The sequence below is a fragment of the Melitaea cinxia genome, chromosome 23 (genome assembly GCF_905220565.1).
Source record: "Melitaea cinxia chromosome 23, ilMelCinx1.1, whole genome shotgun sequence".
NCBI lineage: Eukaryota > Metazoa > Arthropoda > Insecta > Lepidoptera > Nymphalidae > Melitaea > Melitaea cinxia.
The window spans coordinates 821,536-848,172 of NC_059416.1; the positions used below are offsets into that span (position 1 = coordinate 821,536).

Below are 26,637 nucleotides of genomic sequence, written 5' to 3' on the forward strand. Positions count from 1 at the left end.
TGCTGGCTATCATGATGTAATCGGACTGCCTTGCCGAGGAGCCCTTTACAAAGGTAAGCCTCAATTTGACCTCCTTTTCTAAATATGGTAAAGTTTTGTAAGACTACGAGACTTTTTTATTGCTTGATAACTATTTTCTTCGATATCGTTAACCTTGTCTCGATTCTTTCGGTTTTGGAAACTTTTTGCATAAAATAAAGGACGTTGCTATGTTACGAAATAATATACAACTTTGTTGCAATGTTGACTGTAATTTTTTTAATATTTAAAAAATATGAAAAAATAGGAATCTAGATCTTAACTTAATTTATCTTCAAAAAATTAATTATATCGATAAAAAATCCCGTCCTATTTCAATATTTCGAAACGATGAAAACAAAACAACTATTTAAAAAAAACAGATAAGCATAAATCGTAATGCAGTAACAAATAAAGTATAGACATTTATGTTTAATTCATTGCACAAGTCTTAGAGCGTATCCTGGGTGGGCAAACGTTGCAGATGTCAGGCAAATAACGAATTAATGCCGCACATTGCCGTCAATTAAATCACTTGTAACTCGCACCATGCTAGGCCTATCTACCCACATGCTTGTCCTCTCGTTTACTTTATACACGTCGGTACATTTCACTGGAAACCACGTTAAAATTAGAATATCCGTTCGACAGTTCTTAGACGAAATGAATTCAGTGCGTTTGACTTGTGTTAGTTAAACTGTTCCTTTTTGTGGTGTATATTTTAATGCAAATTTTGTCGTGTATTGTGCGTGTGTGTATAATTTGTCGTGCGATGCTGTGTGTAGTATAATTTTATCTTAATTTAGTTACTTTAAATACTACATAATAATTTTTTTACGTTTTTCTAGTAAGATAGTAATTTTTTTTTATTTTATGTTGACTATGATGAAAAATATTGAAGTTATTTTTTTTCTCCACTACAATGTAACCGTATTAGAAGCTTAGAATCGATGATATTTTAAAACCCAAGCTGAGTGTCCTTAATAAAACTTTTCATAATCGATTCCCTTGTACTTACAAGATGATTATGTAACTAAAATCTAAGGAATATAAAATTTCTAGTAAAACGATGTCTTTGTTGTAAAGATGAGTAATAAAATAACATCAACATAATCGCACGATTATACTACAAGTAAACGTAAAAGAAAAAGTTTTATTAATAAATTCGATTAAACATGCATGACTAAATCGTTCTATCGATAAGTCTAAAGAGTTCATATGAAACATTCTCTAACATATGCAGAACTGAAGCTAGTTCAAAAGTAAACATAAAGCGTAAACACCAAGTCTAATGACTCACAATGACGAAGTTTTCATTATCATATCACAACCACAGGCATACGTTAGTAGCGATCTGCCACTGAGAGCTAAGTGTCGTATTTTTTAACTCCATGTTACACTATACGTTGCATTTTTATAAGTGATAATTATATATTTATTTTATATTAATTCCAAGGCTGATTTAATGAGTGAACGCGAATGGTGACACAGTTCAGCGGTGTCGCGGACAGACAGGATTGTGCGTATTTTCCTCAACGGCAAGAACAAAGGGACCTTATTAGCGAATTTGTTTAACACTTTCCAACGACCGACATACTAGCCTGTTGATCTAGACACGTGAATGGTGTATATGTGAAAACGAGACGATGAGAGCGATCGCGGCGCGCGTGTAAAAAAAATCGAATGCAAAAATGATTAAAAGGAACGGTGATAATGTATTTGCGATCGCGCCGAGCAACAATCAGTGTCAAGGCGGCCGGAGCTCTGTCTCGCTCTGTCCCGGCGCGGCCACGAGGATCCCGCGAGCCACTGCCGCTAGAATGACGCAGCCTGACGCGCATCAAAACACTAAGGAGACGAACATCGCTCTATCAACTTACGTCGAAAAGTGGAAAAATAGATACGAAGATGCGGAGAGAAGGCACAAAACATACCTTCTCAAATCCGAAAAAGGTTCGTACTATTCATTTCAAGGCGGAAATCTATAGTTTTTCCCACTTTTTTGTTTTGCTTACTGCGCATGCTCGGACCAGCTGCCCGCTGGGTCATATGCAAACGAAAGTGCGAATAAAAACCCTAGTCCCGTATTTGTCGGATTATGATAGGCGATAACCTGTTGCTTACGCATTATGTATTCTTAAACTTACCCGATACACATTACCAAGTTAAGTCCTCTAACTCTAACTTTGCATATTATTGAAAATAATCGTTCAAGTTGTGATTTATGAACAATTTGTAGGATTTTTATATAAAATGGAACATTATTTCTGACTTATAATTATCGATATTCTACTGCGCAATACACCTGGCGTAAATTAACAAAGATTTAAAAAGTTGATAAGTACACTATTGACTGCTGTGTAACAAGAATTTCAATATTTTTTTCTTAGAATTATTATATCGACTATAAGTTACGCAACACTATTATACACGTCATTTTTTATGATTTACTTAAATGTCAAAATAAAAACTAATCTTCGCAAGTTCGCGTTTAAAAGTTAAATTATTTATGAAGTTAAATCTGAAATTTAATTTTATATTTACGAAAAACATACATATTAGTTTAATCATTAAAAAGTTATTCAAATAAATGTTATAATATTACTTTTAAATATTTGATTTACGTTGATTTCATGTAACAAATCAATATTAAGGTAAATATAAATTATTATAATACTTAATTTAGATAATTGAAAGTGGATAGTTCATCAAAAACATGCTTAAATATATAAATTAGTTATAAAAATACTTTTCATGGAATATTATTTTTGAATAATATTTATAACCAATTTATAGAACAAAATAAGGTTATATGTTATGTGAATTATTGAAATATGAACAGCAGTTATCAATTTATAATTTTTTAAATAATTTTCTTGTGTTTTTATTCCTTACAAATTGCTTTTCTTATATATATTTCTTCATATTTCTTATATATATTTCTTTAGCATTTTGTGTTTTAAATATTATGCTTTCTCGGTACTGTTATAATTATGTGTCGCAAATGAAAAAAAAAATAACTAATTGAATATAGGAAACACATATGAGTTCATCCCATTTTTGGCCCGAACTTGTGGAGGCCTATGTCCAGCAGTGGACTGCGATAGGCTGAAGTGAATTAAATATGCTTTATTTGGGATAACTGAAAAAGTTCTTTCTTTTGAGATGTTGATCAAATATAAATGAGACACACATGAAGCACCGACTTGCCACTTGACTTTTTTATGACTTACTGCTTCTATTTAACTAATTTTTTGTATAGCTTAGAAGTGGTATGTGGTATTTATGGTTTAATTTCTGCAATTGTCTCAAAATAAATTAAATGTATTTGTTAAAAGGAAACATAATAGATAAAGCTTATTATTCAGTGCAGGAGTACATTGATGATAAAGATGTGTGATGTGTGACGCTGTATTTCATGCAAGATATTACTTTATTACTAAACATTTATATATTATTTTTAAAAGAATAACTGCGGAGTTTCTTGACGATTATTCTCTGCAGAATTTACATTCTGAGTAGTTACACTTAAAAAAAACAATCACTCAAAATTTTAATTTGCAAAATGACGATTCAAAAGTACTTTTGAAGCATATTTAAATAAAGTTATTTTTTATTTGATTTGCTTCTCAATATGTGAAATTATAAAAATAATTATAAATTTGAAATGGTTACTGTTTTTTTGAATATCGTATGGTTACTGTTATACGTTTAATAGTAAACAAGATGAAGTATTTTGTGATTGATTATTATATTTTTAGTTTCAAAGCATTTCAAATATTACAACAGTTTTATATTATATAACTAATGCACATGTTTTTGTTATTGTAATATTGTGTATATTTATAATCAGACAAACAAACTTTCTTATTTTAACTATTTATTTAATTTGTGAAGAAAAGATTAATGTTAGATTTTATTTTACTTTTTTTTTGTAATACAATTTTTTTTCTACTTTTAAAAGGGATTTAAATAGGCTCACTAAATAATAAGCATAGTTGATATAAATTATGGAAGTTCTACCACATCAGCCGTATTTTTTAGTTTAGGTTAGTATTTAGACTTTCAGTTAGAAAAACATGGGTGTGGTATGGATGTAAGTATATATCAAGTCACTTCAGTTGTTATTTTAAACAATAATAAAAACAAATTTATTAGTAAAACTTTACTATTATTATAAAGAATTACTGATTCGAATTTAAAAAAAAAATCTTAGTGTTAGCCCATTTTTCTAGGAAGACTATAGGCTATATAATATTATTCTATGACCAAGAAGACCGAAGCAATTAAAAATGTCTCAAAAACGAGCAAAAATTATATCCATTTAAGCATAACATATGTGATAATATGGAAATTTGTTTGCAAGTAAAGTTGTTAGCATCAGGTTGTGTATAATATAACAATAAATTATAGCTATTGTGTCAGTATTCCTAGTAATTGTAGCGTCAGTTCATGTAACTGGAATTTATAGTGAGGTAATTTTCTTATCAGTTGTGAAAATTATCAAAGATAATGTAAACGTATTAGATAATCAAAGATATGAGCTCACAGTGTTGCCTGTGTTTTTGAAGTTTTTGGTTATGTATGTGTAGGATACTCTTTATTGCATGTATATATATTATAGCCAATATATAGATAAATTTTGTATCTTAATATTCTTAAAAAAGTGTGTACAAACACATACAACTTATTTAACGGTTTTCAAGAAGGCATAAAGTTAATAATGACTGTAGTAACATAAAATATAAATTGACATTTTAATGATTTATCTTGGATATGGCCCTTTAAAATATTTTATTAATTATGCAAAAGTAGATTACAAGGATTGTGCTGTGTGGCTACGGCACTAAAGAATTTAGCCACCCCCTCTCTTCCCGTGGGCGTCGTAAGAGGCGACTAAGGGATAACAAGGTTCCACAACCACCTTGGAACTTAAGAAGCCGACCGATGGCGGGATAACCATCCAACTGCTGGCTTTGAAATACACAGGCCGAAGATGGGCAGCAGCGTCTTCGGTGCGACAAAGCCAGAACTGCGGTCACCAACCCGCCTGCCCAGCGTGGTGACTATGGGCAAAACACACGAGTTCACGGTATTTTTGGCGTAAACTTGTGGAGGCCTATGTCCAGCAGTGGACTGTATAGGCTGTAATGATGAGATTACAAGGAAAACAATTATAAATTAGAAATTCACCTAAATAAATAATTTAAAAAAAAAATACACAAAAAAATAGTCACTTCACACACTAAACAGGTTTTACATGAAAATTAAGCTAATAGCAATTTGAATGAATTAGGCACTTTAGAGTCTATAACTGGTTACCGCTAAAGTTTATCTAGTACATAAAGTTACTGATAACATTTTTAGTAAAAGTAGCCAGTAAAAGGGCCTGTTTCACGGGTTTTGGATAAATATTCTGTAAATAAGCTACGAATAGACTGCGAGAAAGAAAAATACTCTACTAACTTTGATCTGATGGATGCCGTTATACGTCATATAGCTAAACGGTAGATCTCAAGGGCCTGTTTCATCTAAACAAGTAAACTAAAAGTTTTGTACTCATAAATAGCGAATAGAAATATCTGGCAGATAAACTGGATTGGATGGTGAACGATGTAAATAAAAATTAATCGCCGCAATGGATGTACGTGCATAACTTCCAAACGATTGTACCAAATTGAAAAATTCCTTTTTGTGTTCGTTATTGTCTGGACGAGGTTTTTATAAAAGAAAAAATGTCGAAAAAATGGCACTACGAAGTTCGCCAGTTTAGCTGTAGATAAAAGTTTATCTGTTGGATACCATGACACATCAGTAAGCAGTAAAACAGGCCCTTATCAGGGTCATCAATATGTCATTAGAAATTTACCGTGACAGACGCATTTAAAACATAAAAGTAAATTTTTGTATATTATCTGTACTAATGGCGTTTCGCGTTTGTACCGATTCATCTAAATCTTGAGGTTAATTATTGACATAACTAGGTAAACATGTATTTAAAAATGAATCGCTAAAATGTATGCGAGTGCGTACGACCGCCGAAATTAATAATTATTTTTGGTCTAATATGTACAATTTTATTTTTGTGTTACCCACACAATGTTGATATGATATTCAAAAATGTTTATTATTTTTGGTCGTTGTATGGACATAATTTTAGTAAAGGAAAAAAAAAATAAAAAAAAAATAAAAAAACGGGAATACATCCAACACGCAGTAAAGCACACTTGCATTCACTATGCTCAGATTGTTTTCCTACACGGAGACAACCCAGCATGATGTTACAAGCTATATCAATCAATCATATTTTAGAATGGAATGTATAATATTTATTTTTTATTTAACTCTTATAGTCTCTCTTTGTTAAAAGTATGTGCAACTGCGTATTTTACGCAGGTGCGGATGCCAGCATCGTGTGACTTATGACGCAGCTCTGTACGTTGTGTTCTTTTGTGATAATTAGTGGTAGATGCTTAGTTATTCTTATATGCAGCATAACGATTTATTTTTTTTGTCTACAATCTTTACCGATGACTTGTCTATTGTCCTATTGTCTATTGTCTACACTTTTAACCTACTTAAAAAAGGAGGTTCTCAATTCGACTGTTACTCGTCGATGTGATTGAAGTCAGTTTTTCATTGTTTCCAATGAAACACAATCTAATACATATCTAAAAACCTCGTATCACTGTGGTTGCTATAGACCTCCTACGAAGCTTGTCTGTCTTGTCTTTATATATATATTTTGTATATTTGATACGTCTAAGAATAGGTCGTAGGCTATTTTTAGGGGTATCCCTAGGTGATAATGGTGTCCCTATTATGGCAGAACAATGTTTGCCGGGTCAGCTACTTAGTAGTATAATGTGTATTGTATTTCAACAGCTAAACGCGAACACGATGACCTACAACGCCGTTTCAACATCGTCACGGAAGAACGGAACCACCTCGAAGCGGAACTCCATGACAGAGAGAAGGAGCTCAACAAGCTACGAGCTGTCTCGGAGAAGCTGTTCAAAGAGTACCAACAGCTTAAGAACCAGCATGAGATCGACACTGGCGTCATGCAGAAGTAAGTAGTTCTTTATTTTATTCTGCTAATCCTTCTTCTTTTTTTAAGTGATAACTTCTTATGAGAGGGTACACCGCTTCGTTACTTAACGCGTTACGCCAGTTGTCTGGCTTCCCTTTCTCTCAAGCATACGGTAGCGGTAGACAGGCTCGTCTTCTCTCACTCTAACCCACAGAGCTAGCCGTATTTCAGACAGACGTTTCTTTCTCTCTTAGATTAAGCTTGGGTTATCACTTCTGTCGGGCGTCCCAAAATGCACTCGTTTTTTTATACAACTAATTGAGGTTTTAACTGAGGTAGGGCACAGCAAGAAATTTCCTGCTTCAAAATATGGAGCAGCCCGACTGGGGTAGTACCTCGGCCTTACAAAAGATCACAGCTAAGTAATACAGCTTTTAAGCAGTGTTGTGTTCCTGTAGTGAGTAAGGTGACCAGAGCTCCTGAGGGGGATTGGGGATAGGATCGGCAACGCGCTTGCGATGCTTGTAGTGTTGCAGACGTCTATAAGCTACGGTAGTTGTATAAAAGAAACTTTACCTAAACTTACCGAAAAAATTACCTATTTTCGCTAAGCTTATCATTTCACATTCCAAAAAAAAAAAAACACAAAAACCTACTTTTATTTTAAATTAAATAAAGTCACAGCAATTTTTTATTAAAATACAAAGGTATAATAATTAGGTGATAATCCGCAATAAAACATTCAAACTCACAATAAACCTTGGTGATTTCCTGCAAGAACGACGAGCACCGGGGCGGAAAATTATAATTACAAGAAGGGAGATGGCAGGAATCGCTAATTGATGTAGGGTCCTGGCAGGGCTGCCACGATGATGTTATAATAATAATCCTTATTTCGGGACTAGCCCATATAGTGTCAGTAAAAAAGTTTCTTATAATCTAGTGTTTGTACAATTATATTATTATTATTATTACAGCCTATACAGTCCACTGCTGGACATAGGCCTCCACAAGTTTACGCCATAAATAACGTGAACTCATGAGTTTTGCTCATAGTCACCACGCTGGGTAGGCGGGTTGGTGACCGCAGTACTGGCTTTGTCGCACCGAAGACGCTGCTGCCCATTTTCGGTCTGTGTATTTCAAAGCCAGCAGTTGGGTGGTTATCCCGCCACCGGTCGGCTTTTTAAGTTCCAAGGTGGTAGCGGAACTCGTTTGTTACCCTAGATGCTACGACGTCACGTCTTAAATTCATTCAAATATAAACATTACATCAGAGATTTTATTTATTTTTAGTTTAAATAGGTATAAAGTATCATAAATATATATTTCGTTATTATTCATGAACAATCGTGGGAATTTTTGAGTGTTCTTAGTTAACTATATTACTAGATGACATAAGAGTGTGCCTCCAGTAATTAGTGCTCTGTTGACTTGAGTCAGACTGATTTATTACTTAGATTATTAGTTTTTTTTTGTTTGTGGGTGCGTGTGTGTGTAAATTTGACTTTGTGGGAGTGGAGATGGGGTCAGTTTATTTTTTATTTTTTTTTTGTTAACACCAGATTAATTTTGGAATTTTTGGTATTTCATTATTATGTGGATTATTTTATTAGCGTGGATATAGTCAATTTATCTTCTTTATTAACATCTAATTAGTTTTATTAGTGGTCGGGCGACAATAATCGAAACTCGACCATAGTTAATTTAAATTACAAGTTTGAACATTATTAAGGTTACAAATTGTTAAGATTACAAATTAAAAGGGTTACAAAGTTTTTGATATACGTATTAATATAAAGATTGTCTAGTTTTTTTATTGCTATTCATTTTTTCCCAGAAGTTAAGACTTGAATGGACTAGAATTTTTGTGGTAACGTAGTCAGAGTTTTTGAAGATGTGTGGACAGTAGGGGTAGGGTTGGCAAGGCGCGATGCCCCTGGTGTTTACAGGCGTCTATGTAAATCTAAAGCCTATGAGCTACGGTAACCGCTTACCATCACGGACCGTTTGCTTGTTTGACACCATAAAGAAAAAGAAAACATAGTTAAATTCCATTTTACGTGTCATTAATAAATGGGGTCTTATATTATTAAAATTTCACCATAAGACGTTGCGTTATGGAGGTTAATTACTTATTTAGTTATTATTTAACTAACGTGAGTTACGACTTGAACTCAGTGCGTGACCGTGTCATCGAAATTATTTAATATTCATTTTGTTGCGTTACGCATTATTTCCTAAATACATACTTATGTACACTCATGAGTTTCGAGGTTTGTGTGTCTGTGGCTTATACCTTGTAAAATATTAAGAGTTCGATGTGAAATATATGAAATACTAATATGTTTTATAAATATAGAAATTTACTTTAAAATATATAAACTTTTTGACTGAGGTATAGTGCAGCAGGATATATCCTGCTCAAAGTATGAAGCAGCCCGACTGGGGAAGTACCTCGACCTTACAGAAGATCACAACTAAATAATACTGCTTTCAAGCAGTGTTGTGTTTCTGTGGTAAGGTGACCAGAGCTCCTATAGGGAATTGGGAGTAGAGTCGACAACGCTCTTGCGATGCTTGTACTGTTGCAGGCGTCTGTAAGTTACGGTAATCGCTTACCATCAGGTGAGCCGTACGCTTGTTGACAACCTAGTTATATAAAACAAAACCTCCCGGAGCTCTGGCTACCTTATTCACCAGAAACAAAAGACTGCTGCGATCTTCTAGAAGAGTAGTTCCTCACTTGGACTGCTCCAGGTCTAGAGCAAGATATGTCCGTATCGCCCTACCTCAATAAAACTTAAGTATATAAAACTTATATACTTTTAATTACATTATTGAGATGATATAATTATATGAGTATTACGATTTTCGACTAGCCCGGTGGCGCAGTTTGTAGTGACCCTGCTTTCTGCTCCGAGGGTGGGTTCGATTCCCATCCCGAGTCTGGGTGTTATATATATTTATTTATATATTTATATATATATTATTTATAAGTATGTTTATCGAAAAAAAAATGTAGCTATACCAGTCGACTGTTACCTATAACACAAGCATTAAGTTGCTTACTTTAGGAACAGACGACCGTGTGTGTATTGTGTTGATATTTATTTATTTATTACGATGTAGGTAAAATAGTCATTATTAGGGATAGGTATATTAGGTGAAATACGCGTTATTAGGGATAGCTCAGAAAGCACCCATCAAATCTTGATCAAATTTAAACGGGACCACATGACAAACATCTGCTTTCGATTAAAGAAAAGAATCATCAAAATCGGTGCACGATACACAGTGAAGTGAAAAGGGGCCATTTATAATTTTTTTTTGCTTCTCCATAATACAGCAGCTACCTAGCTAGGAGAAGAAGAGATCATAATAGTAATTACTTTCAAATTACACCTAGAAACTGATTGTTCCTTTTTTTTTTGTTACTTGTTACTTGAATATGTTGTGTAAATACGGAAAATAAATAAATAAATAAACAAAAAAAATGACGTCACACAAATTTCACGATTTTTAACCCCATCTTAGTCCTTATTACAGTTGGTTACATTTATGAGACCTTAGTAGAGTAGGGGGTAAGGGTAGTAGAGTAGGGGGTAAGGGTAGTAGAGTAGGGGGTAAGAGTAATAGAGTAGGGGGTAAGGTACCTATTGTTACGTCATATATTTTACTCATACAATTTTATGTCCATTTAAATTACTTTTAAAAAATACCTACAATAGGTATAAAAATATATGAAGCATGAAAATAAAAATGATTTTGAATTAACATGGTTATTTTTATTGCTAAAGTTTTTAATAAAAGGGGTATTTGCTATGTTGATTATTATCATTTTACGGAGCTCGATATTTTATCAAAATAAAAAGTGCTCCCCAACAAAACAATTTTAACTTTAATTTTTTAAGTTAATCTTTAGTAGAAACATATTAGTTCTGATTCCCAAAATATCGTATTTTAATACATTATATTTTGAAATGTGACGTCACAAAATTCTAGACTCCTTCCCACCGCTTGTAACACAATGTAACACATCATCGACTCCCTTAACGCGTGACGTAATCTATGGATGGCTCCAAAGTTAAATAAACGAGTGTGCTTTAGACCACACGACTGAAGTAAAACTTCTTTAGCTCTTCTTCAGCTTAACCGTTCACATCGCCCGATCACACTTTTCGTAACGCTCTCGTCCCGCACTCACCAGCTTACTCTCCAAGTTAAGCCTCAAAAAGTTTTACTTCTAAAAGTATTATAGAATTGAGACCTCTTTTTTAAAGTCTGGTAAAAATATTCAATACACTATGTAATTATATACATAAAAGACAGAACCACGGTATAAGATGTAGCTAGATTAAATAAATAGAAAGTTGGAATTCGTTACGTGCGTTATTTATCGATTTTTAGTTAAAATATTATAATTTAAAATTTAATTTCACCTCTCGATCGATCAGTTACATATCGACTCCGGCGCAGGAGTGTGGCTTTGATAATGGTCAAGAGTGATTGTGTGTTTTTTATTTACTTTTTCAAAAAAGTAAAAATTAAAAACGATTGCGATGTGTATTATTGTGAAATCCAAATGTGAGTGCTTTTGTTTATTTATTATGTACTTAGTTCCCGATTACGGGTAATTTCGGGATGAAACTTCATCATCATCATTTCAGCCTATCACATTACACTGCTGGACACGCCTCCACAAGTTCACGCCAAAAATAGCGCGAAGTCATGTGTTTTGCCCATAGTCACCACGCTGGGCAGGCGGGTTGGTGACCGCAGGGCTTTGTCGCATCGATGACTCTGCTGCCCGTCTTCGGCCTGTGTATTTCTAAGCCAGTAGTTGGATGGTTATCCCGTGATCGGCTTTATAAGTTCCAAGGTGGTAGTGGAACTGTGTTATACATATGATGACATGATGAAACTTAGTCTATGTTATATTGATCTCCAGATGTTTACGTACCAAGTTTCATTAAATCAACTTAGGTAAGGCACAGCAGGAAACTTCCAGCTCAAAATATGGAGCAATCCGACTGGGGTAGTACCTTACAGAAGATCACAGCTAAATAATACTGCTTTCAAGCAGTATTGTGTTCCTGTTGGTGAGTAAGGTGACCAGAGCTCCTGGTGGGAGTTGGGGATAGAGTCGGCAACGCCTTTGCGATATTTTTGGTGTTGCAGACGTCTATAAGCTACAATAATTGCTTCCCATTAGGTGAGCCGTACGCTTGTTTGCCGACCTAGTTGTATATTTAAAAAAAAATACATCACTCAACTTTCGCATTTATCATATTAGTAAGATTAGTAGGACAGAAGGCTCGATGCCCATTGCTGATAAGTGTTGGATAGTGTTTCTTTTCTACATAACAGATAATATTTACCTTTTTTTTTAAGATAATTCTATTCCTAACTTGGGAGTAAAAAAGTTGTAGTTTTAGTACTAGTTGAAGTGAAACAGGACCAAATTGTCTATTAGCTCCTGCTGATAGAGCCACTGGTAGCCTGTCAGAAACTCATATGTATTAATCAGTAACTGTTGAAATAGGTTTTATGTTATTTATACCTCAAAAATGAATCGAATTTCAATAAATTTATGTCAATATGAAGCATACAGAAAAAAAAACAGTAAACAACTTATAATACAAGAATAACTTTTAAAACAAGAATATTAAAGACCAATGTATTTCAATTAACATTTTTATATAACGTATACAAACTCGAATCAAAAGAAAGTGAATGTTACGATGCTAGTCAAGGACATCTCAGGAGAAAATACATAGTGCACATTCTTTATTCAACATCACACGGGCTTTTTATGTTCACTTGATGGTAAGCGATTACGTAATTTATGGACGCCTCCTGCACCAGAAGCATCGTGACACCGTTGCCAATCTTACCCCCAATTCTCCCTAGGAGCTCAGTTTACATTACTTTCCATGGGAAATGAAACACGTAGTTTCGGAGGAGTATTTTAACTAACATTGTGACACGAGAATTGTATATATAAGATTAGGGATTAGGGATAGGGATGTACAAGTTTATTTGTAAGCCTATCTTCTGTCTAAGCTACTGCTCCTATGTGACAATGTTTTGTTTGTAAATGTTTATATTATATGTGGTTCAATTTATCGTCTCTTGCTTGTATGTGTATTTAGCTCAGATTGTATGGTAGATATCCTGTAAGTCGATACATTGTATCACATATCTATGATCATTTTTCATCAAGATTGTGTTCTCAATTACGCAATGTCAAGTTCAAATCAATATTGCAGTCAAGAGGGGGGGGGGTCAGGGGGAGGTACTTGCAAATGATAATATACTTTGATCGGATTGCGACAATTATGTAACTTTTAATGAAGCTAATACAATTTGTTAATAAGCATGACCGATCAAAGTACAAGTGGGTCTACCTACCTACTAACTTTTTTTAGTATATAACTAGGTCGGCAAACAAACGTACGGCTCACCCGATGGTAAGGGATTGCCGTAGCTTATAAACGACTGCAAAACCAGAAGCATCGCAAGCGCGTTACCGACCCAATCCCCAATCCCCCCAGGAGAGCGCATCGTAACCCCAAAGATGTCGCCTTTGCCATCAGTGAGGTTTACAAGTCCGTGTACAGCTCAAGCACAAAGATCCGATCTTTGCGAGTGGAGAGTCTCACAGGCGCGCGCATTCCTGTAGGAAGGGACCGAACCCTGTACCTGGTATTTACGCAAGAGGAGAAGAGATTGCTGACTGACCAGGGATACGGGTCCGGTGAGGGATCGCGCGTCTTAACCATTCATGAGGCGCAGGGCCAGACCTATGAGGACGTCATCGTCCTCCAGACAAATACAAGGAGGCTCAAGATCCACGACAGCGTTTCGCACGCTGTAGTCGCGGTGACTAGACACACCAACACCTGTGTCTATTACACCGACGACCGTGACGACGCAATTGGTCGCTTTGTGGCGAGGGCAGCGGAGATGACGGACAAGAAAATCCTTGAGCATAGTCTCGAGATGGCCATTCACCATAGAGATGCTGCCGTCATTGAGAATGTGCTCAAAATGTTGAAAAATGTAGAGGTGTGAAGACATTATTGTATTGTAAGTATAAATTATGCGTAGATAAAAGTGTAAAGTAAGTAATATAAATAATAAAATTGAATGTAATAGTATAGGAATAGGATAATGCAATTGTAATGATAAGGCTTTATATATTTACTTAATAAGATAGGATTAGTCATATAATATATTAATAAAAAAAAAATTAAAAAAAAAAAATTAAATTTAAATGGACAAAACGATTCCTAACCACAAAAAAAAAAGTACTTAACTACTAACAATAACATAGGTTAAGTGTACATTGTAAGTAGCAAATAAGTGTACATACATATATTGTAGTTAGAAAATAAGTGTACATATATTTTAGTTAGCAAATAAGTGTAAATATAATAAAAATAATTAGTATATAAGAATATAAAATAAGCAATATGTAGAATAGTCTTGGTCAGTGGACTCGCGTCGACTTTTAGAAATTTGAAATTTTAAGACTAGTTATTAAGGCTTCTAGATTCTAAGTTGCGGTGAAGTACCGATGCATGTTAAAAAAAAAAAATAATAACAATATATGGAATAACAAAAGCACGGGCATAATAAGCCTGTGGATATATCACATAACTAAAAAAAAAAAAAAAAAAAAAAAAAAAAAAAAAAAAAAAAAAAAAAAAAAAAAAAAAAAAAAAAAAAAAAAAATCCCCCCAGGAGCTCTGGTCACCTTACTCACCAACAGAAACACAATACTGCTTGAAAACATTATTATTTTGCTGTGATCTTCTGTAAGGTCGAGGTACTACCCCAGTCGGGCTGCTCCATATTTTGAGCAGGAAATTCCTGCTGTGCCCTACCTCAGTTATCCCCAATTCGTCCCAGGACTTACAATTTAATTCTACAACCATCTCCAGTGATTACTAAGCCTACATAATTTATTGTAGTTATATAGGTGAGCTTCTGAAGAAAAATGTCAATAATTGCTATATTATTAAAGAAATTTGTGCTTTTGTCTTCAAAATCAAAATAGCTTCATTCAAATAGGCTTCAAAAGCATCTTTGAATCGTCATCTTGTGTGTGTTTCCGTACCTCCAACATAAATATATTTCGGCTGCCCTTTTTTCACATTCCTAGTAAGTATATTCGGCTTGTGCCGCCCGTCCAAGAATGCCATGGCCCTTTTGGGCCTAGGGTAAAAACGCCAATGGGTATAGAATGCTATTTAGTAATGATAATGTATTTGTTCCAGGGTTATGCAACAAGCTGGAGAGTGGTACAAGCAAAACAAACAGCTGAAGAGACAAAGCACAGCTTTGCTCCACGCATTGCCAGCAACGGCTGTTGACATCGACCTCACAGACGCCACGGACACAGGTAAACTTTATGGAATATTTTAAAGAAGACATCTAGGTACAATAGGTTTTTTATTTTTTAATAATATTAACAACATCCACGGGCTCTTAGCATTTTTACTGAATAAAATATTTGTTTTATTATAAACGTCTTTAGGGTTCCATACCTCAAAAGGAAAAAACGGAACTCTTATAGGTTTGTTGTCCGTCTGTCTGTCATGACCCTTTTTCTCAGAAACGCGTAAAGGTATCAAACTGAAATTCATATTAAATACTCAGGTTTACTGTCTTTTGGAGCTGTGAAAAAATCAAACTTTTAAGCCAACACAATCAAAAGATACAGCCGTTTATGCCGCAAATTTTCGATACTCGCAAGGGAATCAAAACCTACGTACTAAGTAACCTCCTTCCCGTGAACTCAGAATCTTGACATTTGGTACGAAGCAACGTCTTATAGCACAGATAAAGGAAAAATTGCGAAAAGCATAAACTTTTAGTTATATCATAAAAATATTTTTAATAATTTTGTTTGTACAGAACCCTCGGTGCGCGAGTCCGACTCGCACTTGGCTAGTTTTTTTTAATATTTTGATTTTAGACCATTAGTTCTTAAACTGTATACAATTGCTAGGATGGTCTGACACTGGCTTTTTGCTGTTATAAATATATTAAATATATAATTATACATGTTTGTTAGTTGTTTTCACTTTGGCGTACATTAGGTATAGAAGAGTTCCGTTGGTGGGTTCTTATTCCATTGTTACACGATTAAAACTCAAGCCCATAAAAAAGTTCATTTATAATTTTACAATTTTAGTATTGTACTAGCGCACCCGTTCCGGCTTCGCACGGGTGCAATGCTGATACTAAATATACTACAGAATGTCTTTATTTATAGTGTGAAGCTAACTTATAGTATGGTTATTAACATGATAACAACATTCAAATATGGGTCGTTAGATTACACGTTGTTACAGAATTCGTTGAAGAAATAAAGGTTCACTGCTCGTTCCCCGTAGGTGATAGCGTGATATAATGTAGCCTATATGTTGACCCGACTTCTTAATAATATTCGTGCCAAATTTGAAGTAAATCCATGCGTTACTTTTTGAGTTTATCCCGGACATACATACAGACAAACAGACAAAAATTCTAAAAACTATATTTTTAGCTTCGGTATCGATTGTAGATCACACCCCAAGTATTCTTTAAAAAAATATTCAATGTACAGTTTTGACTTTCCTACGATTTTATTATATGTATAGATTACGTAAGATTTGCAACAAACGTGAAGTGAAACTCAAACAAAAAATGTCTATCGTTTTATAAATGGTTAAGTTCCGAAGTAACAAACAAAAAACACAAGCGGATTAACAATATCCTCTTTTTTTCAAATTGGGCGTAAAAATCGCGGAATAAATTTGACTTACCAACTTTTAAATTATAATTTTAATACTAGAATGATAAGATAACAATAGTTTATTAAAAATTATACATATTTACAATTCACAACTTAAGAACTAAATATTACTAGAATTATTAATATGAATAGCTAAATTTTATCCACACATAAACGTTCAAAAATTTTGTACAATTTCCCCACAAATCATGACTATTGTTTATATGTGTTTACGTAACTTTAGCTGATTCATACTAAAACAAAGGCACAAACTTTTCTGTAAAACTAGAATGACCTATTGGTGGTGGTATTTCATTGTTGTATATTTAACACACGTTTTGTCACATAACGACTCACTCATGTACGCATGCATATTGTATGTACTCACACATCTAAGATCTTCATTGTATTAAAAGCCATTTTAAATATTCAGAAGAAAAATATATTTTTTTAATATTTATTTTAAATAGCTTGGTCACAAAACTTCCTAAACTAGAAACTGGTCTTAAGAGAAGATGACCGATCATCTCACTCTCAAACCCAGCCTTACCAGTTTATACAGAGCCTTGGCCTCCTTAGATCAAGACGCAATTCATTCCACCGACTTATTTTATCTAATATATAAAATTCTCGTGTCGCGGTGTTTGTAGTTAAACTCCTCCGAAACGGCTTGACCGATTCTCATGATATTTTGTGTGAATTGAGAATCGAACATCATCTATTTTTCATTCCCCTAAGTTATAAGGGGGATTGAGAAGGTTAATAAAATATATGGCAAAACAACGTTTGTGGGGTCAGTTAGTCTATATATATATAAAAATGTCGTGTCACGATGTATCATCATTACAGCCTATACAGTCCACTGCTGGACATAGGCCTCCACAAGTTTACGCCAAAAATAAGGTGAACTCATGTGTTTTGCCCATAGTCACCACGCTGGGCAGGCGGGTTGGTGACCGCAGTACTGGCTTTGTCGCACCGAAGACGCTGCTGCCCGTCTTCGGCCTGTGTATTTCAAAGCCAGCAGTTGGATGGTTATCCCGCCATCGGTCGGCTTCTTAAGTTCCAAGGTGGTTGTGGAACCTTGTTATCCCTTAGTCGCCATTTACGACACCCACGGGAAGAGAGGGAGTGGCTAAATTCTTTAGTGGCGTAGCCACACAGCACGATGTATGTTAACAATAAACTCCGAAACTACTGAACCAATTTTTATCAAATTTTGTAAACCGCCTGTAATTTTGGTCAACTTGGGAAATAGGGTAGTTTTTATCTCAACTGGACCCGGTAGGTGGCGCTGCTATCAGATTATAAGCAATCAAAGGTAGTTGTTTTCCGGGCAACGTCTGCCGGTTTCGCTAGTAATATTATGAGACATAAATATTTCATTCCGCATTGGTTCATTCCGGGTAAAAATAAATATAATAATAATAATATTTCATTTAAATCGAACTATAAAAAATACATTTTTGAATATCATATCAAAAATTGACCGCTCCAGCGGGATTCGAACCCGCGTCTTCGACATACCGTGTCGACGCTCTAGCCAATTAAGCTATGGAACGATATACTCGCCAGAGCGAAACTTTTGATATGATGATTTTTACTTTCGGTTTAAGCGAACCGTGGCGCCGTCTATAGTGAGTTCTTTACAGAGACTCGTAACTATTCAAAGTTTCATATTACAATGAAAATCTTTGACAGGAGACGACACCATGCTATTTTTAATATGTACGATTTTTATTTTTGTGTTACCCACAATTAGGAATTCTAAACATTTTTGAATATCATATCAAAAATTGACCGCTCCAGCGGGATTCGAACCCGCGTCTTCGACATACCGTGTCGACGCTCTAGCCAATTAAGCTATGGAACGATATACTCGCCAGAGCGAAACTTTTGATATGATGATTTTTACTTTCGGTTTAAGCGAACCGTGGCGCCGTCTATAGTGAGTTCTTTACAGAGACTCGTAACTATTCAAAGTTTCATATTACAATGAAAATCTTTGACAGGAGACGACACCAATTTTTGATATGATATTCAAAAATGTTTAGAATTCCTAATTGTGGGTAACACAAAAATAAAAATCGTACATATTAAAAATAGCATGGTGTCGTCTCCTGTCAAAGATTTTCATTGTAATATGAAACTTTGAATAGTTACGAGTCTCTGTAAAGAACTCACTATAGACGGCGCCACGGTTCGCTTAAACCGAAAGTAAAAATCATCATATCAAAAGTTTCGCTCTGGCGAGTATATCGTTCCATAGCTTAATTGGCTAGAGCGTCGACACGGTATGTCGAAGACGCGGGTTCGAATCCCGCTGGAGCGGTCAATTTTTGATATGATATTCAAAAATGTTTAGAATTCCTAATTGTGGGTAACACAAAAATAAAAATCGTACATATTAAAAATAGCATGGTGTCGTCTCCTGTCAAAGATTTTCATTGTAATATGAAACTTTGAATAGTTACGAGTCTCTGTAAAGAACTCACTATAGACGGCGCCACGGTTCGCTTAAACCGAAAGTAAAAATCATCATATCAAAAGTTTCGCTCTGGCGAGTATATCGTTCCATAGCTTAATTGGCTAGAGCGTCGACACGGTATGTCGAAGACGCGGGTTCGAATCCCGCTGGAGCGGTCAATTTTTGATATGATATTCAAAAATGTTTAGAATTCCTAATTGTGGGTAACACAAAAATAAAAATCGTACATATTAAAAATAGCATGGTGTCGTCTCCTGTCAAAGATTTTCATTGTAATATGAAACTTTGAATAGTTACGAGTCTCTGTAAAGAACTCACTATAGACGGCGCCACGGTTCGCTTAAACCGAAAGTAAAAATCATCATATCAAAAGTTTCGCTCTGGCGAGTATATCGTTCCATAGCTTAATTGGCTAGAGCGTCGACACGGTATGTCGAAGACGCGGGTTCGAATCCCGCTGGAGCGGTCAATTTTTGATATGATATTCAAAAATGTTTAGAATTCCTAATTGTGGGTAACACAAAAATAAAAATCGTACATATTAAAAATAGCATGGTGTCGTCTCCTGTCAAAGATTTTCATTGTAATATGAAACTTTGAATAGTTACGAGTCTCTGTAAAGAACTCACTATAGACGGCGCCACGGTTCGCTTAAACCGAAAGTAAAAATCATCATATCAAAAGTTTCGCTCTGGCGAGTATATCGTTCCATAGCTTAATTGGCTAGAGCGTCGACACGGTATGTCGAAGACGCGGGTTCGAATCCCGCTGGAGCGGTCAATTTTTGATATGATATTCAAAAATGTTTAGAATTCCTAAATGTGGGTAACACAAAAATAAAAATCGTACATATTAAAAATAGCATGGTGTCGTCTCCTGTCAAAGATTTTCATTGTAATATGAAACTTTGAATAGTTACGAGTCTCTGTAAAGAACTCACTATAGACGGCGCCACGGTTCGCTTAAACCGAAAGTAAAAATCATCATATCAAAAGTTTCGCTCTGGCGAGTATATCGTTCCATAGCTTAATTGGCTAGAGCGTCGACACGGTATGTCGAAGACGCGGGTTCGAATCCCGCTGGAGCGGTCAATTTTTGATATGATATTCAAAAATGTTTAGAATTCCTAATTGTGGGTAACACAAAAATAAAAATCGTACATATTAAAAATAGCATGGTGTCGTCTCCTGTCAAAGATTTTCATTGTAATATGAAACTTTGAATAGTTACGAGTCTCTGTAAAGAACTCACTATAGACGGCGCCACGGTTCGCTTAAACCGAAAGTAAAAATCATCATATCAAAAGTTTCGCTCTGGCGAGTATATCGTTCCATAGCTTAATTGGCTAGAGCGTCGACACGGTATGTCGAAGACGCGGGTTCGAATCCCGCTGGAGCGGTCAATTTTTGATATGATATTCAAAAATGTTTAGAATTCCTAATTGTGGGTAACACAAAAATAAAAATCGTACATATTAAAAATAGCATGGTGTCGTCTCCTGTCAAAGATTTTCATTGTAATATGAAACTTTGAATAGTTACGAGTCTCTGTAAAGAACTCACTATAGACGGCGCCACGGTTCGCTTAAACCGAAAGTAAAAATCATCATATCAAAAGTTTCGCTCTGGCGAGTATATCGTTCCATAGCTTAATTGGCTAGAGCGTCGACACGGTATGTCGAAGACGCGGGTTCGAATCCCGCTGGAGCGGTCAATTTTTGATATGATATTCAAAAATGTTTAGAATTCCTAATTGTGGGTAACACAAAAATAAAAATCGTACATATTAAAAATAGCATGGTGTCGTCTCCTGTCAAAGATTTTCATTGTAATATGAAACTTTGAATAGTTACGAGTCTCTGTAAAGAACTCACTATAGACGGCGCCACGGTTCGCTTAAACCGAAAGTAAAAATCATCATATCAAAAGTTTCGCTCTGGCGAGTATATCGTTCCATAGCTTAATTGGCTAGAGCGTCGACACGGTATGTCGAAGACGCGGGTTCGAATCCCGCTGGAGCGGTCAATTTTTGATATGATATTCAAAAATGTTTAGAATTCCTAATTGTGGGTAACACAAAAATAAAAATCGTACATATTATAAAAAATACATTTTTTTTATATTTCTTGTCAAGGTAAACAAATACATTTGTATAACTGAGAACGAAAAATACTCAACTATGTCACAACAATAATATTGAGTCACAATGGATAAGTTGTTTAAAATAATTATACATTTTAACATTCTTTTAAAAAAATGATTTCTAATAATAACCCATTAATGGTCGTTTGTGTGTGTCACTCATACATAATGTTTCTGTGCGAGTGACACACACAAATGTGGTCCACGATAATATACCATAACAGGAAATTCCCCAAAATGACATAATAGAAAATGTCACGGTTGATTGGTTTTATATAAATAAAAATAAATAATCTAATTGCATTGCGTAGTTATAAATTTTAACAAACCGAATTGTAACTCGATAACAATGATCGCACGATCATCGCTGTTACAAGTCCGAATTGCTATTCGACAGCAGTGATTGGACGATTATTGTTATAACAAGTCTGAATTGAAATGTGACTTTAAATTCTTGCACTATTATCGCAATTACAATTTGTTATAGCTTGTCAAATTGTACATTTTCCAATTTTACTTACTCGTTACCTCCGCCCAGCTTCAGACTCCAGCAACGAGGAGGTAGAGTTCCTCAAACGAACAGTGAGCGAGTTGAGTGCACAGGTGGCCGCGTTACAGACCGACGCGAGCGCGGCGCGCCTGCACGAGTTCGAGGCCCACGAGCTCAACGTCCAGCTCGCGCAGGTGTGGCAGACACTGACAGCCGTATACGCGTATACCGACTGTCCCTACGTATCGAAACTGAAAATTTTCAATTTTTTTATTGCATGAAAAAACTACTTTTTATGTATATTTTCAAAGAAAAAAAGCTATAAAATACACATAAAATCACATTTTTCATGAGTTTTTACTCATTATCGATACTTAACAAATCATTGAGCGTAAAAAATGTAAAGTGCCTTTTTTCAATTTCGATATTATTCGTAGGGACAGTCGATACGTGTACACACATACACAGCGACATACGTGCTCACGTACACACAGACACACGTGCACATATACTCACGTACACGTGTACACAGATACAATGAGTGTAAGTGTACTCGCATGCGCATAGACACATGAACAATCACGCCCACGCGTGCACTTGCTCACACACACGTACGCGGGCTCACACACTCGTACACTTAGTTGCACTCATACGAACTCATACCACACAATAAGAGATCACACAAATAAATCAAATATGATTTTAATTTCAGTTTTTTTTTGTTTCACACTGAAACGTACTCAACATCATCTCGTATTCATTATACAAAGTCCCTAGCTGTAATCCATAGAACTTAATTTAATTTATTTTTTTAACTTAATTTTACAGGAACTTGAAGCGGAGAAAGAAAAATGCAGCAAGCAAGAGAAAGAACTAGAGGACCTGAGGAATCAATTAGAGAGGCACAACCGCGTGTCCAAACTACTCATGGAAGAGATGAGCGCCTTGAAAAACAACGCGGACAAAGACAGGGAGATGGCTGAAACGTGAGTGATAACAATATTATTTATTTATTTTCAACAAGGTTCTTAACAAGGTTCCACAACCACCTTGGAACTTAAGAAGCCGACCGATGGCGGGATAACCATCCAACTGCTGGCTTTGAAATACACAGGCCGAAGACGGGCGGCAGCGTCTTCGGTGCGACAAAGCCAGCCCTGCGGTCACCAACCCGCCTGCCCAGCGTGGTGACTATGGGCAAAACACATGAGTTCACGCTATTTTTGGCGTCAACTTGTGGAGGCCTATGTCCAGCTGTGGACTGTATAGGCTGTAATGATGATTTTTTATTGAAGTTGGACTCATTAGGAAATATCTAGTTCAAAATCACAGCCAAATAACACTACCATCTTCTACTTTGGTTACCCTAGTCGTATAAAAAAACAAAATCAAAAATAGTTTTATTCAAAGGCTTGAAAAGCGCTTTCTGATCCTCATTTTAAATACGCGTAAAAAAATTATGTATGTACAAGATGCTAGGAAAATTAAAAACAATCAATTCTCACGATGAAAAAAAAGTGTATACTTAGATGTATCCAAATATTGGTTTATAGTACCACAAATGGTCTTTCCAACATGCCTCGGAGAACGCTTATTTCAGTTGTTGACCTAGGTAACGATCGTTACTCTTAGGAAGTAAATTATCCTGTAATCCTTCATAGAGTTCGGACAATTAGACAAATGATTTGATTCGTGGATAAATTATTTAGTTTGTACCAAACAGTGTTTTTTGAAACAATTCATAAGTTAGCTAAACAATATCTATTAAATTTATAATTGAAATAGTAGTTCATGCCTTTTTAAAAGATCGCTAACCATTTACTCTAAGAAAACTAATTAACCATAAAGTCACTTTAACCCAAATATATTTAATTGTAGATACAAGTCGGAAGCCAGAGACGCTAAAAAGCGAGCGAAAGTATTGGCTCATCAAAGTGCTTTACTGATGGGAGAGTTGGAGACTGATGAGAGGCTTGGTCTGCTTCTTGGTGAGGTGGACAATCTTCGGGATGCCCTGGAGCAGCAGGCCAACAGACACAAGGAACAGCTTGAAGAACTACAGGTAAGATAGACTGGGATAAAGTCACCAGTAAATGAACGCACAAAAAGGTTCCCACTAAAATTTACTCCTGTAAACTCCTGAAACACTCAGGACCACGGCAAACTTCTGCATAACCCATACAAATGTTTGCCATGGACGGTGTTCCATGAAAATGATGAAATTAAGTCTAGTGCTCAAGTTTGATCAGGATGTGGTGTGCCAGAATATTACGTTTTCGGTGCCCACTAGGATTATCTCCTGTGTCAGGGGTCCGAAAAACACACACAATACACAAACATAAACGCCCATACCATGTCTAAATGTGGAAAACCGAGCCCACAACAATACATGGTTAATACGTTTGCCATGTGCGGGGATCGAACCCGCTACCGCCAGCGCAATAGCCACAAACCAGTGCTGTGACCGTTGCGCCAACGGATCGTCATCTCAAAGGACCTGCTAAAAACTGCAGGTGGATTAGACTGAGGGGGTAGTTGATGTGCCAGGTGATTATTATAACTAAATACAGTGGAAAAACTTAGAACTTTGGTACAGCAGCAATTATCTTAACCTTACAGAAAATCACGGCCAAAAAAAATGCTCTCAAGTGGGGTTATGTTCCTGTGGAGAGTAAGGTGGCCAGAGCTCCATTTAGGGTCGGCAACACGCTTGCAATACTTCTGGTGTGGTAGGTGACTATAGGCTATAGTAACCACTTACCACCAGGTGTGCTGTACGCTTGCTTGCCACCCTGGATGTACGGGAAAAGTAATCGTAGGAAATATTAGCGCTTTTTGGTGCTAATAACTGTACTCGTAATATCTCGTCAAACAATTTTTGTAAATATTCTGAAACCTTAAAAATAACCTAAATTAATCTTCATCCACAGCTAAAATTAGCAGAAAAACACGAAGATACAGATATTCTTCTATGGGAAGAGAAGATAAAACTAGCAGAAGAAGATGCGCAAAAGGCGTTAGAAAGAGCGGAAAGAGCGGAAAAGAAATTAGCAGAATTAGAAAGAAGTAGACCGCCGAAAAAATCAAATCTTATGTCGAGGATAAGTTACTTTGAGAACGGCGGGAATGATAAGAAAGAGATAAAAGAAGTTATTAAAGAAGAGATCAAAGAGACTCCACTAATAGAAGAGAAGGAAACTGGTAAGTGTCACATAAGTAATACGAGAATTGTATAAAATGATATTTTATTACTGAAAAAGGTATTAAAATGAACTATGTAGTTTCATAATTTATTCCAAAAAAGAAATAAATAGCTTTGTTCTCAAAGTCGGTTTTATTCGTTTGCGAGCAAACACAAATATTTATTTATTACTTCTAGTAAGCAATACTTATTCTAACTACCCTCAATTCTTTAGGTCAAGAAGCCGTGCGACCTCCCTCTCCTTGTCCCGCCTCTGTACCCCCAACACTCGCACCTCCAGCACCCCCAGCACCTCCAACACCCCCAGCACCCCCCGTGGCGCCACCACCGCCTCCCCCTCCCCCTCCACCACCGCCAGCAATGATAACAGTCCCTTCAGCTGAGGGTATGGCCGACTTGCTGGCCAGTAAGGGAGCTTCGTTGAAGAAAACTAAACAGAATGGTGGTATGTATATCGTAATATCTACACTAATATTATAAATCTGAAAAGTTTGTTTGAACCCGTTAATCTCAGAAACTACTGGTTCATATCGATTTTTTTTTTGTTGGATATGGATAGTCTATTTACCAAGGAGCTATAGGCTATATAGTAAGTACGTTTTTTTTCTCTAATTAACGCAGGTGAAATCGCGGGATACAGCTAGTATAGTCAGTTCAGCCTATTACAGTCCACTGCTGGGCATAGGACTTCCCTTTTCCGCAACCCCTTATCGAGCCCACACCGGCAATCTTACGTTGATCGTCGGTCCAACGGGCCGGAGGACGTCCCACACTGCGTTTGCCAAGACGCGGTCTCCACTTCAGGACCCGTCTACTCCAACGGCCATCGGTCCTGCGACACAGATGACCAGACCAGTGCCACTTCAACTTGCTAATTCTGTGGGCTATGTCGGTTACTTTCGTTCTCTCGCGGATAGTCTCATTTCTAATCCTATCTTTGAGAGAGACCCCAAGCATAGCCCGTTCCATTGCACGTTGAGCGACTTTAAACTTCTGGACCCGTCCCCTCGTCAGGTTCCACGTTTTGGCTCCGTATTTATTCCGTATAAAATTTAAATTTTAAGCATCCTTTAAACCTTAAACTATAAATTTTTTCTACATATTGAAACTGAAAATGTTCAAATATGAAAGAAAACATACCAATATACATACAATATAATATAATTAACAATTGATACACTCCAAAAATACTTTTTTACTTTTATCATATATTATCTGAATCTACAAAAATTTCTAAATATTTCAGGCGGTGCAATAGACGCGATAGTAGACCAGATAAAAGGTGGTAAGTTCCAGCTGAAATCGACAGAACAGAACTTCATGGAAAAGAAACCCAAAGACGACCAGCCTGAAGCGGTCAAAGAAATGCTACAAATACTTGGAACATTGAGAAAAAGGCGCGTTAATCGACCTAACTTAATTTCTGAACAAGATTCATAAAATTTACTTTTAATAAAATTTACAATTTTTGAAGAAAA

General features: G+C 35.8%; 1 protein-coding gene and 1 long non-coding RNA gene across 2 annotated transcripts; both read left to right on the forward strand.

Moving 5' to 3' along the window:
• Positions 1–1,692: 1,692 nt before the first annotated feature.
• On the forward strand, positions 1,693–26,637 carry LOC123665277 (shootin-1-like). Its single transcript, XM_045599602.1, has 9 exons — positions 1,693–1,971; positions 6,904–7,090; positions 15,337–15,461; positions 22,006–22,151; positions 22,786–22,943; positions 23,836–24,019; positions 24,888–25,173; positions 25,383–25,604; positions 26,406–26,637. Exons 1-9 carry the CDS (start codon positions 1,710–1,712, stop codon positions 26,597–26,599), a joined length of 1,764 nt encoding a protein of 587 aa, XP_045455558.1. The 5' UTR covers positions 1,693–1,709; the 3' UTR covers positions 26,600–26,637.
• Positions 10,562–10,760, forward strand: LOC123665278. Its single transcript, XR_006745024.1, has 2 exons — positions 10,562–10,635; positions 10,704–10,760. It is a non-coding gene; the product is annotated as an uncharacterized LOC123665278 (long non-coding RNA).

What these genes read in the sequence shown, in the direction of transcription:
- LOC123665277 (XM_045599602.1), top strand. Translation starts at nt 1,710, where the DNA reads ATGATTAAAAGGAACGGTGATAATGTATTTGCGATCGCGCCGAGCAAC. An exon ending in CACAGACGCCACGGACACAG is followed by an intron (nt 15,462 to 22,005) that starts GTAAACTTTATG and finishes ACCTCCGCCCAG; the next exon opens with CTTCAGACTCCAGCAACGAG. An exon ending in AACTGGTAAGTGTCACATAA is followed by an intron (nt 25,174 to 25,382) that starts GTAATACGAGAA and finishes TAGGTCAAGAAG; the next exon opens with CCGTGCGACCTCCCTCTCCT.